Source organism: Triturus cristatus, chromosome 8, assembly GCF_964204655.1.
Source record: "Triturus cristatus chromosome 8, aTriCri1.1, whole genome shotgun sequence".
In the NCBI taxonomy this organism is placed as follows: domain Eukaryota; kingdom Metazoa; phylum Chordata; class Amphibia; order Caudata; family Salamandridae; genus Triturus; species Triturus cristatus.
Window position 1 is genome coordinate 1,660,794,200 of NC_140591.1, and position 14,603 is coordinate 1,660,808,802.

General features: G+C 48.0%; 1 protein-coding gene across 4 annotated transcripts in view; it reads left to right on the top strand.

Annotated features, from left to right (window-relative positions):
* Positions 1-14,603, top strand: part of LOC146808505 (transient receptor potential cation channel subfamily M member 2-like) — a 2,014,188-nt gene that overhangs the window by 1,806,974 nt on the left and 192,611 nt on the right. For 3 of the 4 annotated variants that reach the window (XM_085623584.1, XM_085623585.1, XM_085623587.1), the window contains one exon: positions 5,790-5,891. The exons of the other annotated variant lie outside the window; for it this stretch is intronic. In XM_085623584.1, coding sequence (XP_085479710.1) covers positions 5,790-5,891 — 102 coding nt within the window. The remainder of the gene's footprint in view (positions 1-5,789; positions 5,892-14,603) is intronic. 4 annotated transcript variants of the gene reach the window in all.

Below are 14,603 nucleotides of genomic sequence, written 5' to 3' on the forward strand. Positions count from 1 at the left end.
CTGTGTTAAACCTACATCCTATGCCTTCCCTTCTGAAGCTGTAAATAACCAAACATCTACAACTGTTTCTTAAACTACCTGCCTATCCTTTCCCTGCCCATGTTCCCGACTTTGAATGCCAACCAAACTTCTGGCAAACTTTGCAAACTCCCGCCATCCAGAAAAAGGGGGGGGTGATCCACCCAACCCATTTTCTGCCCCTCAGCCGAGTAGAGATTGGCAGGCAGCAGGCAGCTCAGTAAAGCAGAGAAGCAGTTCCCCAGAACAGTCAATCCAGGTAGATTGTCAATTCTTTTAGCACAGCAGTCTTTCCTACAGCAGAGTTCTTCTCAGGTCTAGTAGTGTACTGATGTGGTAGTGTCAGAGCCCTAGTACTTAAACCCAAAAGTGCTTTTGATGTGGGGGTGACTTTAAAGCAACTCTCTGAAGTGAAGAAGGATCCTATTCAACCCATTCCTATCTGCTAGGGAATAATCAGTCCTGTGTGTGGGGACAGTCAACAGCCTATTCATGTGTAAGTGTGAGCTCTCCTCTCCTCATTCCTACTCAGGAAGAATATCAGAATGAAGATAAATCCAGATGAGTCCTCTGTCCCTCTCAGCCCTTCCTGTGGTTGTGGATGTTGAGAGGGAATGCACAAAGTGTAGCTGTCACCTAGCCCAGATGTAGATTGGAGACAGTCTGCACGCACACACAGCAAATTTAAGAACACAGAAATGTCCACTTTCTAAAAGTCAAACAAAGGGTGCAACACTTGTGCACCCAACTTTAGTGCAACAGTTGAGAGCGCAAGTGTTGCACCCTTTGTTTGACTTTACATAAGCTGCGAGATGGGACGGTTCACAGCCACTATCTGCACACATTACAATGAAATTTGGCAATGGATGAAATTATGTAACAAATTAAGGGAAGGAGTGCATCTTCATATCTATATTTTATTCACTTTCTAAAAGTGGCATTTCTAAAATGGGAATGTAAAAGCCAACTTTACCACTAAAGAGGATCTATCATCACCATTACAAAGATATGAAGCATGATGTATCTACTCCTTTCTGTTCAGGAATAGCAGCTTAAAAGGCGTTTTTTGGAATTCCCCATGCTAGCCTTTGAGGAGAGCAGGACTCATAGCAGGGAAAAATGAACGTAGCAGTTTGTCATTATCATGACATGTAAAAATTACAAGTACATGTCCTGCCTTTTAGTTATAATGCACCCTGTTCACATGACTTCCTAGGGCCTACCTTAGGGGTTAATTAGGCATAATGCAAGAGAGGTTTAAGGCTTGGCAAGTGGTTTAAGATGCCAAGTCGAGGTGGCAGTAAACTGCGCAAAGCAAAAACCAAAGGAAATGATGGACGGAGTGTTGAACATTGCAAGCACTCACCCCCAGTCAACTGATCTGGGTTTAATCCATCACCGTTCTTTAGCCCACTCTGCCACCCTAGTTCAGACATGGCCATATGCAAATCAGTCTGACCCTGTGCCTCATGGGAACAGTCCAGCCCGAACTGCCAAGCCATGTCTTCCCTGGACTGGAAACAAGCTTCCTAGGACCGGTTTCTTGCATTTCAGCCGTCTTCAGCCAGGCTTGCTTGAATCCAGTGGCAAAGTGAGCAAGGGACTCACGTCTGAGCATACACTGCCAACTTATGGCGAACAAAGCAAAAACCAAAGGAAATGATGGACGGAGTGTTGAACATTGCAAGCACTCACCCCCAGTCAACTGATCTGGGTTTAATCCATCACCATTCTTTAGCCCACTCTGCCACCCCAGCTCAGACATGGACATATGCAAATCAGTCTGACCCTGTGCCTCATGGCAACAGTCCAGCCCGAACTGCCAAGCCATGTCTTCCCTGGGCCGGAAACAAGCTTCCTAGGACCGGTTTCTGGCATTTCAGCCGTCTTCAGCCAGGCTTGCTTGAATCCAGTGGCAAAGTAAGCAAGGGACTCACGTCTGAGTATACCCTACCAACTTATGGCGAACATAGCAAAAACCAAAGGAAATGATGGACGGAGTGTTGAACATTGCAAGCACTCACACCCAGTCAACTGATCTGGGTTTAATCCATCACCGTTCTTTAGCCCACTCTGCCACCCCAGTTCAGACATGGCCATATGCAAATCAGTCTGACCCTGTGCCTCATGGGAACAGCCCAGCCCGAACTGCCAAGCCATGTCTTCCCTGGACCGGAAACAAGCTTCCTAGGACCGGTTTCTGGCATTTCAGCTGTCTTCAGCCAGGCTTGCTTGAATCCAGTGGCAAAGTGAGCAAGGGACTAACGTCTGAGCATACCCTGCCAACTTATGGCGAACAAAGCAAAAACCAAAGGAAATGATGGACAAAGTGTTGAACATTGCAAGCACTCACCCCCAGTCAACTGATCTGGGTTTAATCCATCACCGTTCTTTAGCCCACTCTGCCACCCCAGTTCAGACATGGCCATATGCAAATCAGTCTGACCCTGTGCCTCATGGGAACAGTCCAGCCCGAACTGCCAAGCCATGTCTTCCCTGGACCGGAAACAAGCTTCCTAGGACCGGTTTCTGGCATTTCAGCCGTCTTCAGCCAGGCTTGCTTGAATCCAGTGGCAAAGTGAGCAAGGGACTCACTTCTGAGCATGCCCTGCCAACTTATGGCGAACAAAGCAAAAACCAAAGGAAATGATGGACGGAGTGTTGAACATTGCAAGCACTCACCCCCAGTCAACTGATCTGGGTTTAATCCATCACCGTTCTTTAGCCCACTCTGCCACCCCAGTTCAGACATGGCCATATGCAAATCAGTCTGACCCTGTGCCTCATGGGAACAGTCGAGCCTGAACTGCCAAGCCATGTCTTCCCTGGACCGGAAACAAGCTTCCTAGGACCGGTTTCTGGCATTTCAGCCGTCTTCAGCCAGGCTTGCTTGAATCCAGTGGCAAAGTGAGCGAGGGACTCACGTCTGAGCATACCCTGCCAACTTATGGCGAACAAAGCAAAAACCAAAGGAAATGATGGACGGAGTGTTGAACATTGCAAGCACTCACCCCCAGTCAACTGATCTGGGTTTAATCCATCACCGTTCTTTAGCCCACTCTGCCACCCCAGTTCAGACATGGCCATATGCAAATTAGTCTGACCCTGTGCCTCATGGGAACAGTCCAGCCCAAACTGCCAAGCCATGTCTTCCCTGGACCGGAAACAAGCTTCCTAGGACCAGTTTCTGGCATTTCAGCCGTCTCCAGCCAGGCTTGCATGAATCCAGTGGCAAAGTGAGCAAGGGACTCACGTCTGAGCATACCCTGCCAACTTATCGTGAACAAAGCAAAAACCAAAGGAAATGATGGACGGAGTGTTGAACATTGCAAGCACTCACCCCCAGTCAACTGATCTGGGTTTAATCCATCACCGTTCTTTAGCCCACTCTGCCACCCCAGTTCAGACATGGCCATATGCATATCAGTCTGACCCTGTGCCTCATGGGAACAGTCCAGTCTGAACTGCCAAGCCATGTCTTCACTGGACAGGAAACAAGCTTCCTAGTACCGGTTTCTGGCATTTCAGCCGTCTTCAGCTAGGCTTGCTTGAATCCAGTGGCAAAGTGAGCAAGGGACTCACGTCTGAGCATACCCTGCCAACTTATGGCGAACAAAGCAAAAACCAAATGAAATGATGGACGGAGTGTTGAACATTGCAAGCACTCACCCCCAGTCAACTGATCTGGGTTTAATCCATCACCGTTCTTTAGCCCACTCTGCCACCCCAGTTCAGACATGGCCATATGCAAATCAGTCTGACCCTGTGCCTCATGGGAACAGTCCAGCCCGAACTGCCAAGCCATGTCTTCCCTGGACCGGAAACAAGCTTCCTAGGACCGGTTTCTGGCATTTCAGCCGTCTTCAGCCAGGCTTGCTTGAATCCAGTGGCAAAGTGAGCAAGGGACTCACGTCTGAGCATACCCTGCCAACTTATGGCAAACAAAGCAAAATCCAAAGGAAATGATGGACGGAGTGTTGAACATTGCAAGCACTCACCCCCAGTCAACTGATCTGGGTTTAATCCATCACCGTTCTTTAGCCCACTCTGCCACCCCAGTTCAGACATGGCCATATGCAAATCAGTCTGACCCTGTGCCTCATGGGAACAGTCCAGCCCGAACTGCCAAGCCATGTCTTCCCTGGACCGGAAACAAGCTTCCTAGGACCAGTTTCTGGCATTTCAGCCGTCTCCAGCCAGGCTTGTATGAATCCAGTGGCAAAGTGAGCAAGGGAGTCACGTCTGATCATACCCTACCAATTTATGGTGAACAAAGCAAAAACCAAAGGAAATGATGGACGGAGTGTTGAACATTGCAAGCACTCACCCCCAGTCAACTGATCTGGGTTTAATCCATCACCGTTCTTTAGCCCACTCTGCCACCCCAGTTCAGACATGGCCATATGCAAATCAGTCTGACCCTGTGCCTCATGGGAACAGTCCAGCCTGAACTGCCAAGCCATGTCTTCCCTGGACCGGAAACAAGCTTCCTAGGACCGGTTTCTGGCATTTCAGCCGTTTTCAGCCAGGCTTGCTTGAATCCAGTGGCAAAGTGAGCAAGGGACTCATGTCTGAGCATACCCTGCCAACTTATGGCGAACAAAGCAAAAACCAAAGGAAATGATGGACGGAGTGTTGGACATTGCAAGCACTCACCCCCAGTCAACTGATCTGGGTTTAATCCATCACCGTTCTTTAGCCCACTCTGCCACCCCAGTTCAGACATGGCCATATGCAAATCAGTCTGACTCTGTGCCTCATGGGAACAGTCCAGCCCAAACTGCCAAGCCATGTCTTCCCTGGACCGGAAACAAACTTCCTAGGACCGGTTTCTGGCATTTCAGCCGTCTTCAGCCAGGCTTGCTTGAATCCAGTGGGAAAGTGAGCAAGGGACTCACGTCTGAGCATACCCTGCCAACTTAAGGCGAACAAAGCAAAAACCAAAGGAAATGATGGACGGAGTGTTGAACATTGCAAGCACTCACCCCCAGTCAACTGATATGGGTTTAATCCATCACCTTTCTTTAGCCCACACTTTTGCCCACACTTTTGCGCACACAAGCCCTGTAAAGACAGGCCTGAGACAGGTTTGAAAAGCTACTTGTGTGGGTGGCACAGCCAGTACTGCAGGTTCACTCATAGCATTTAGATTACAGGCTCTAGGTATATGGTTTGCCACTTTACAAGGGATTACAGGTAAACTAAATATGCCAATCAGGTATACACCAATGTCACCATGTTTAAGGGAAAAGCATATGCACTTTAGCATTGGGTAGCAGTGGTAAAGTGCTCAAAGTCCTATGGCCAACAAAAAGATGGAGTAAAACGTGGTTGTAAGCAAGCAAAACATTGAGGGAAGACCACCCTAAGGATGACAGGTCAAATAGGGTTTTGTTCCAGGACTGTTTGGGAGAGAGTGTTGAGGAAGCAGGACTGAAGTGTTGGTAATGCATACAGTGAGTTTGCCATTTGTAGGATGTATGTGGCCCTCAGTACTGCTTCTCCAGATCATTCACAGTCCGTTATGTGTCTTATTGCAGTTTTACTCCAGCATTTACATGCCTTATCCAAGATATTGGGCTATGGACTATCATTTCGATTACTTTATGTGAACTCAGTAATCAGATCCAGAATTAGAACCTCTTTCTTCTAAAACTATTTTCACCTGTACTTCACTCACCACAGGTTTTTTATTTAACAGATCAATGACCTTTCTCCATTATTACAACACTTGGGATTGGTTACAGACTACAGGTTTTTATGTGTTTCAGGGCATACTGCGGCCAGGTGACACGTCACCATTAAAACTCAAAGAGATCCTGAAGGAGGAATACAGGGAACATTTTGAGGCTCTGCAAGAAAAAGGATTTGAGGTCTGCATTTACAATCCACATTTTATGCATGTTAAATGTTTTAGTGCACACACGTGAATATGTATACAAAGAGTTTGCACCTATTAATCTGATGTCTACCACTAGATAGCCCTGCAACATAATTATTTTGTGGGTTTATTTCTGAAATATTAAATATAATTATTTAATCAGTCAGTCAGTCAATTTTCTTTATTCGATTAATAAAAATCATAAAAGATCGAGCAAGAAAGTACATAACATGATTACATCAGATCATAACATTTGCATACAATTATCAAAAGAAGGAAAAAGAAACAGTTAAAATGTATACATCTAAAACATTCATAAATATTTTAAAAAACAATAAAAAGAAGGGTACATTATATAAAAGAGGAAATTCATTTCTCGCAGATAGAATGCCTATGCCTTATTTGGTGCCTCTTCACGCGCGCTCCTGCCACTAGAAAACTAGCGACAGCGAAGGCTACATTTATATTAGGAAGGAGTTGCAAAAATAGCAGGGCTGGTTTTACCTGAATAAAGCCCTGAGTGCGTAAGATAGGGAGCAGGTACCTTTTTCTAATCTCAGTGTAATGGCCACAAAACATAATAAAATGCATCGTGTCCTGTACTGAAAAACAATCGCAGTCACAGGGTTCAGCGTCAACAGGACTAGCCCAGGTTCCAAAGTTACCTAGGATAAAGTGAATTAAATTGAAGCGAAATCTCGTTAAAAGAAAGCGATGGTAGGGATTTGTTACCCACAAAAGATATGGTTCCATTCCAGGAACAGAAGTGAGCAAAAAGTAATTCCTTACCATGGGTTTTTTTGACTCTTGTGCTTCCCTTTCCAGAGCATATAGATTTAACAGGGTGTGTTTAACTAATTTTAAATCTTCATAAATTATTTCGTCTGGAGATGAGAAGAGCTCCAATCGGCCTGCTAAGGACAGCTGAGTTCTCACATATCTTACCCATGGGATTTTGAGTGCGTTGTCCAGGGCTAAACAATCTTTTAAAATGGTGTGATTTAAAGTAAGCTCCGGATTAAGCCAAATTTTTAGCCACCCAGTCACTGGTGCTAATTTCAAGATGTCAGATATGTAACCCAATCCTAACTCTTTATGTAAAGCCAATGTTGGGGTTGATTGGGGAACAGACAGAAGTGATCTTAAAAATTTATTTTCTGCGTTCTGTATTTTAATGGGGTTAGTATAGCCCCAAATAGTGGAGCCATACTGGGCGATTGACAGGCATTTTGCTTTATAAACTTTGATTATACTTTCCATGGGGCGAGCGCCCAGTTTTTTGGCAAAACCCATCAGTCCTGCAGTAGCTCTGGTGACAGCATTACTTTTAGCCAGAAGCTGGGGGCCCCAGGAGCCCCTTTCATCAAAAATCACACCTAAGTATGGGAAAGAAGGAACTCTTTTTACCTCCTTCCCTGCGCAGTGAAATGTTATCATCTTTTTTTTTCTACCTGCATGTCCAGAGATCATTACATGAGATTTATCCGTATTAATTTTCATATCCAAAGATACCATAAAAGCTCCAAAAGATGAGAGGAGTTTATTCAGTGCAACTCCAGAACGTGCGAGAAGAACGGCGTCATCCGCGTACAGTAGGACAGGTATCTTTGTCTCCCCTGCACGCGGAATATCGCTGTGTGATGTTTGCATTACTGTCTCAAGGTCATTAATATATAAAGTAAAGAGAAGGGGGGCGAGTATACACCCTTGTCTGACCCCTCTCTCAGACTTAAAGAGACAGGTGCATCTTCCTTCCCTAGTGACTCTGACAGAAGTCATGAGATCCTTATGTAGCTCGGCTAAATAATCGACTAGGGGCGGATCAAGGCCCATGGTCAACAGGATCCCCCAGAGCTTCGACCTGTTAACCAGGTCAAAAGCTGAGGAGAGATCCATAAAGGCCATGTACAGTGAACCACCCCTAGCGACCACATATTTGTTTATAACAAGTTCCAGATTTAGGCATTGATCTAGGGTTCCTCTTTTGGCTCTAAAGCCATATTGTGCATTAGATAAAATGCCCTTACTTTCTAAAATCGTGGACAGTCTACCTAACAGGACTCTCCCCAAAATTTTGACACTTGAGTCAATAAGGGAGATAGGCCTATAACAGGCCGGATCTGTCCGCTGTCCCTTTTTGAAGATAGGCACAATAGTTGAAATTAACCAGCTAGAAGGGAAAATAAATTCCCTAGTGGCGTTAAAAATATTGGTTAAAATTTTTGAGCTAAATTGAGGGGCGGTCTTAAAGAAGTCTGCTGGGACCCCGTCTGGCCCCGGTGCCTTTTTACAGAGTGTGTCTTTTAGGGCAAGTATCACCTCTTCTTGGGTAAAAGGGGGAATCTGAGACAATGGTTTTAACGCTGTTGATTCACAGTCTATTGTGGTATGAGTTTGACTATAAATATTACTAAAATGTGAAACCCACTGTTCGTCTGGGATAATACAGTCAGCTCTCTGGTTATCTAATCCCACAAAATATGGATGGTTTATGACTGCCCAAAATTTCGCACTATCTTTCTGTGTCTCGGGCAGTAACAAATCATTCCAAGCCTCATTTTTAATCTCAGACTTCCTCTTCCTAATAGCAAGATTGTATTGTTTCCTCAATGATGCTATCAGGACTCTATTTCTAGGTTTACACTTTAACGCCTTTAGAAGGGCTGAGTGGGCCCTAGAGCAGTTTGAATCAAACCATCTAGGTCCAAATGATTTATTCTGCTTTGCCTTTACGGTCAGATCTAAGTTAACTTGATGACATATGACACCAAAGGCATCAACCACTTTGACACTCGAATTTTTATTATCGAGACAAATAGCAATTTCATCGGGAACTTTTGCCAGTGTCTCCTGTAAAAAAGACATTGGGATAACTTGGTCCCATTTTAACCTGCGATCTTGATCTTTAAGCTCAAGGCCTGTCGCACACAATGTGTCAATCTTCCTATTTTCAAGGACTCCGAATGCTAAAACCTCTAAAATCACAGGATTGTGATCACTAAAAACAGACGTTTCTACTCCATATGTTAATATTTTAGATAAAATACTTAAGGAAACAAAAATATAATCTATAATTGTACCAGATTCATGACCCACGTATGTTGGTAGCCTCAAGTCATTTGAGCAGGTGCAAAATTCATAGAGGTTGAGGGTAGCCAGAAATAATTCCAAGATCTCTCCGCTTAAAGTGTGTTCAAAATGCGGAGGTAAAGGATAAAAAGGAAGTATCTCAGTTTCCCTCTGACAACCTGCCAAGCAGAGGTGGATATTAAAATCCCCCATTAGGATAACCTCAAATTCACAGCTACTATTCTCAATATGAGTGGATAAGAGGTCCTGTAAGGCTAACAAATGCTCGTTTGGAAATTGACTGGTCATAGAGTTATAAAAATTCACGAGTAAAATAGGGTTACAGTTAGATAAAGTCAGTTCAACTATTAAGCAATTTTTGGATTTAGACTGAATGTATTTAGGTTTTCCCTTAACGTCAAGAGAAATATACACAACTAGCCCGCCCCTAGCTCTTCCTGCTTTACTGGGGACTGCAGGTACTGAAAAATGAGAGTAGCCGTCTAAGGGCAAACACTCTAACGGGTCCCAAGTTTCTTGGAAAGCAAGAATGTCATAACTCCTGATTTTATCCAACCATATTTTATCTTTAAATTTGGATCTAAGGCCAGCAATGTTCCAGCTCAAAATTCTGCAGGCTCTATTGTCTGCAGAAAACTGAAGAGGTAAAACAAGAGTCTGCTGTGGTTCCTCAGCATTATCAAATGGGCTTGGCAAAAGTCAATCATTTTGATCCAGAAAAGAAAGTGGCGCAAAACGGTTACGCAATTCCAAAGGTTGTGTAACAGGGTTGAATACGAAAGGTTGTTGTCGATAGGCTGGTGCGTTATTCCTTATATCTTGGCCCCATCTGGATTGAAAATCCCAATTTGTGGTTCGTCCTAGAAAAGGAGTCCTTGGGATTGATACATTCTGTTGTTCCCCATAAAAGAATTTCAAAGTTAGGGGAACGACAGTACCTTGTCTACGTTGAGGGGGAAGGATATTTACAAGAATATTAGGAAGAACATTTTGATTTGCAAAGCTCACAGCCACGCAATCGCCTTTAAATTTTTTAGGGCGATTTCCCAGCCAAGGAACCCTAAATGCTGATTTAATTACACTTGCAAGATGTTGCTGACCTCCTGGAGCTAACCGCACGTTGCTGCTTAACCAATGTAAAGCTTTGCTACACAGTGAATTAGAACTTTCCACCGTGCCACTTTCTAGAAGAGGAACATTTGCGAGGACTAACACCACAGGTGTGGCTTCAACAATAAATTGCAGGGGGTCCGATGTAGAAGTGTGGGGTTGTAATGCTTGCATATGGGTAACATTTGCCACAGAATTTGAATTTACTGGGGGGCGTTGAAGCGTAGAAGTCCCAGCGACAACATTGGGAATCAGTGTCACTGGTTTGCCCCCAGATGGCTCTGTTCCCTTTCCAACCCCCAAAGTCATTCCATCAGCTGCTTCCCCATGATTATTGCTCAAAGAAGTCACTAACGTGGTTAAATTTTCAATGCCACTTGCAGCTATATTTTGCTGCCCACCCAGCTTCTTGACCTCAGCTTGTAATTTGTCTATCTTGGAGATGAGGGGTTTAATGATGGAATTAATTTTAGTCTCGATGAAATCCGCAATTTTTTCTAATAGAGCTTCTTCAATAGGGCAAATAGGAGAAACCTCAGCGTGGTTCATTTGTGTAGATTTTGAGGTATTAGCCCTCTTCCATTTAGCCCCAGAGCGTAGACCACCCCGTTTGAGGGGAATCTTTGCACATTGACGTTTGGTTCTAACTTCATGGACTGTAGGTGTTGCATCAAGGATGGACCCCTCGGATGTCTGAGACTGTGTATCTTGGTCAAAATTAATATCATTCACAACATTTATATCACCCTCAGTTAAAGAATCTTCAAAGGCCGGAGTTGCATTGACCGGGATATCAGGTGTGGCTTGTAAGGCAGTGTCCACTAACGTGGTGGCGCTGAAGACATTTTGTGTGTTAATTTCGTCAGACGAAGGGATAGCAAAAGAGGGTGGGGACAAACAGAGTAGATCCGGTGATTGACTCAACCCCAATGACTCCCTCCTTTGCGTGTTGATTTTCTGGACAGTCTGTACCAGATAATTGTTCATCTTATTATTTTGAACTGTTGCAGCTTTTTTAGGCATGACTTAAACTGTAACCGCAAATCTTTCACGAATATAAATGTAGGGGCTTCTTAATGCTCGACTTACTTGCACAATGATGTCCAATGTGACTCCGGCAGCATATGTGGCCCTGCCCCTGCCTTTTCCTGCCGATGAGGGCCGTAGAGGGCCCGCCCTTTGCCCGGGCTTCGCTCCGGGCGTCCCGCACGCGTCCCGCGAAGCGGGCCTGACGCTGAATTTATGCGCCTCCTGGCGCTGTTGGTGCGTGCGTTGTTGTGCGCCGCCGCAAGTGCTGCCGGGATTCGTAGTCCCGAGCGGCGGCGCGGAATCTAGCTGGAAGAGACTCTTGGCGATGGCGGCACAGAAGCGTGGACTGCACGGACTCTTGGCGGTGGCGGCGTGTAGGTAAGTTCGGTTCCCCCCGCTCCGCCGGCCTGACGCTGAATTTATGCGCCTCCTGGCGCTGTTGGTGCGTGCGTTGTTGTGCGCCGCCGCAAGTGCTGCCGGGATTCGTAGTCCCGAGCGGCGGCGCGGAATCTAGCTGGAAGAGACTCTTGGCGATGGCGGCACAGAAGCGTGGACTGCACGGACTCTTGGCGGTGGCGGCGTGTAGGTAAGTTCGGTTCCCCCCGCTCCGCCGGCCTGACGCTGAATTTATGCGCCTCCTGGCGCTGTTGGTGCGTGCGTTGTTGTGCGCCGCCGCAAGTGCTGCCGGGATTCGTAGTCCCGAGCGGCGGCGCGGAATCTAGCTGGAAGAGACTCTTGGCGATGGCGGCACAGAAGCGTGGACTGCACGGACTCTTGGCGGTGGCGGCGTGTAGGTAAGTTCGGTTCCCCCCGCTCCGCCGGCCTGACGCTGAATTTATGCGCCTCCTGGCGCTGTTGGTGCGTGCGTTGTTGTGCGCCGCCGCAAGTGCTGCCGGGATTCGTAGTCCCGAGCGGCGGCGCGGAATCTAGCTGGAAGAGACTCTTGGCGATGGCGGCACAGAAGCGTGGACTGCACGGACTCTTGGCGGTGGCGGCGTGTAGGTAAGTTCGGTTCTCCCCGCTCCGCCGGCCTGACGCTGAATTTATGCGCCTCGTGGCGCTGTTGGTGCGTGCGTTGTTGTGCGCCGCCGCAAGTGCTGCCGGGATTCGTAGTCCCGAGCGGCGGCGCGGAATCTAGCTGGAAGAGACTCTTGGCGATGGCGGCACAGAAGCGTGGACTGCACGGACTCTTGGCGGTGGCGGCGTGTAGGTAAGTTCGGTTCCCCCCGCTCCGCCGGCCTGACGCTGAATTTATGCGCCTCCTGGCGCTGTTGGTGCGTGCGTTGTTGTGCGCCGCCGCAAGTGCTGCCGGGATTCGTAGTCCCGAGCGGCGGCGCGGAATCTAGCTGGAAGAGACTCTTGGCGATGGCGGCACAGAAGCGTGGACTGCACGGACTCTTGGCGGTGGCGGCGTGTAGGTAAGTTCGGTTCCCCCCGCTCCGCCGGCCTGACGCTGAATTTATGCGCCTCCTGGCGCTGTTGGTGCGTGCGTTGTTGTGCGCCGCCGCAAGTGCTGCCGGGATTCGTAGTCCCGAGCGGCGGCGCGGAATCTAGCTGGAAGAGACTCTTGGCGATGGCGGCACAGAAGCGTGGACTGCACGGACTCTTGGCGGTGGCGGCGTGTAGGTAAGTTCGGTTCCCCCCGCTCCGCCGGCCTGACGCTGAATTTATGCGCCTCCTGGCGCTGTTGGTGCGTGCGTTGTTGTGCGCCGCCGCAAGTGCTGCCGGGATTCGTAGTCCCGAGCGGCGGCGCGGAATCTAGCTGGAAGAGACTCTTGGCGATGGCGGCACAGAAGCGTGGACTGCACGGACTCTTGGCGGTGGCGGCGTGTAGGTAAGTTCGGTTCCCCCCGCTCCGCCGGCCTGACGCTGAATTTATGCGCCTCCTGGCGCTGTTGGTGCGTGCGTTGTTGTGCGCCGCCGCAAGTGCTGCCGGGATTCGTAGTCCCGAGCGGCGGCGCGGAATCTAGCTGGAAGAGACTCTTGGCGATGGCGGCACAGAAGCGTGGACTGCACGGACTCTTGGCGGTGGCGGCGTGTAGGTAAGTTCGGTTCCCCCCGCTCCGCCGGCCTGACGCTGAATTTATGCGCCTCCTGGCGCTGTTGGTGCGTGCGTTGTTGTGCGCCGCCGCAAGTGCTGCCGGGATTCGTAGTCCCGAGCGGCGGCGCGGAATCTAGCTGGAAGAGACTCTTGGCGATGGCGGCACAGAAGCGTGGACTGCACGGACTCTTGGCGGTGGCGGCGTGTAGGTAAGTTCGGTTCCCCCCGCTCCGCCGGCCTGACGCTGAATTTATGCGCCTCCTGGCGCTGTTGGTGCGTGCGTTGTTGTGCGCCGCCGCAAGTGCTGCCGGGATTCGTAGTCCCGAGCGGCGGCGCGGAATCTAGCTGGAAGAGACTCTTGGCGATGGCGGCACAGAAGCGTGGACTGCACGGACTCTTGGCGGTGGCGGCGTGTAGGTAAGTTCGGTTCCCCCCGCTCCGCCGGCCTGACGCTGAATTTATGCGCCTCCTGGCGCTGTTGGTGCGTGCGTTGTTGTGCGCCGCCGCAAGTGCTGCCGGGATTCGTAGTCCCGAGCGGCGGCGCGGAATCTAGCTGGAAGAGACTCTTGGCGATGGCGGCACAGAAGCGTGGACTGCACGGACTCTTGGCGGTGGCGGCGTGTAGGTAAGTTCGGTTCCCCCTTGTAGGTAAGTTCGGTGATTATGATGATTATTTAATCATCATATGACCCCGGCGGGTGATACATCTAATAGTTTGCAACCTTACATGTTCTATATTCATGCCTAAGTTCAAAATAAAATATCATGCTTTAACCTACTTTAATAGAAAGTAAATTAATTATATAACTTGACTTAATACGCATTGGCAATACCAGTAGGTATGGCATATATCTAAAATGCGAGAAATACATTATGTTTTTTCCAGCCTGTCTCTGTATGGGCTACAAACAATGCCTGAGCATAGGGAAGCCTTCTTTCTTTCCAAGCAAGTTTAGGTATGTCTAGAGAACTAGTTTCTAAATGATGTTTCCGTGCTTCTTGTAGTGTTTGACTGGGACTCCGAAAGGAGTGTTTTCTGTCGAGAGGCAGCTAGTATGTTAGGGGTTTAAAAACTTTTCTAATAGTGTGTGACTGGAATTCAGTGGAGGCGTGTAAGAGTTCTTCTGGTAGTGTATGATTGCTAGTCTGCTTGTGGTGTAATAATGCATTCGGTAGTGTGTGATTACTAGTGTGTTAGGGGTGTAAGAGTCCTTCTGGTAGTGTGTGATTGCAAGTCTGAGTGATGTGTAAGAATGCTTCTAGTAGTGTGTGATTACTAGTCTGTCAGGGGGTACTAGTGCATCTGTAAGAGACGGTTACTTGTAGATTCCTTACCTTAAAATTATCCCCGGGCGGCACACTGGATCCGGAAAAACTTTTCTTAGCGGGTACCCCTGTGTGTCGGAAGATGGCGTTGGTCGACTCCACGTCCGT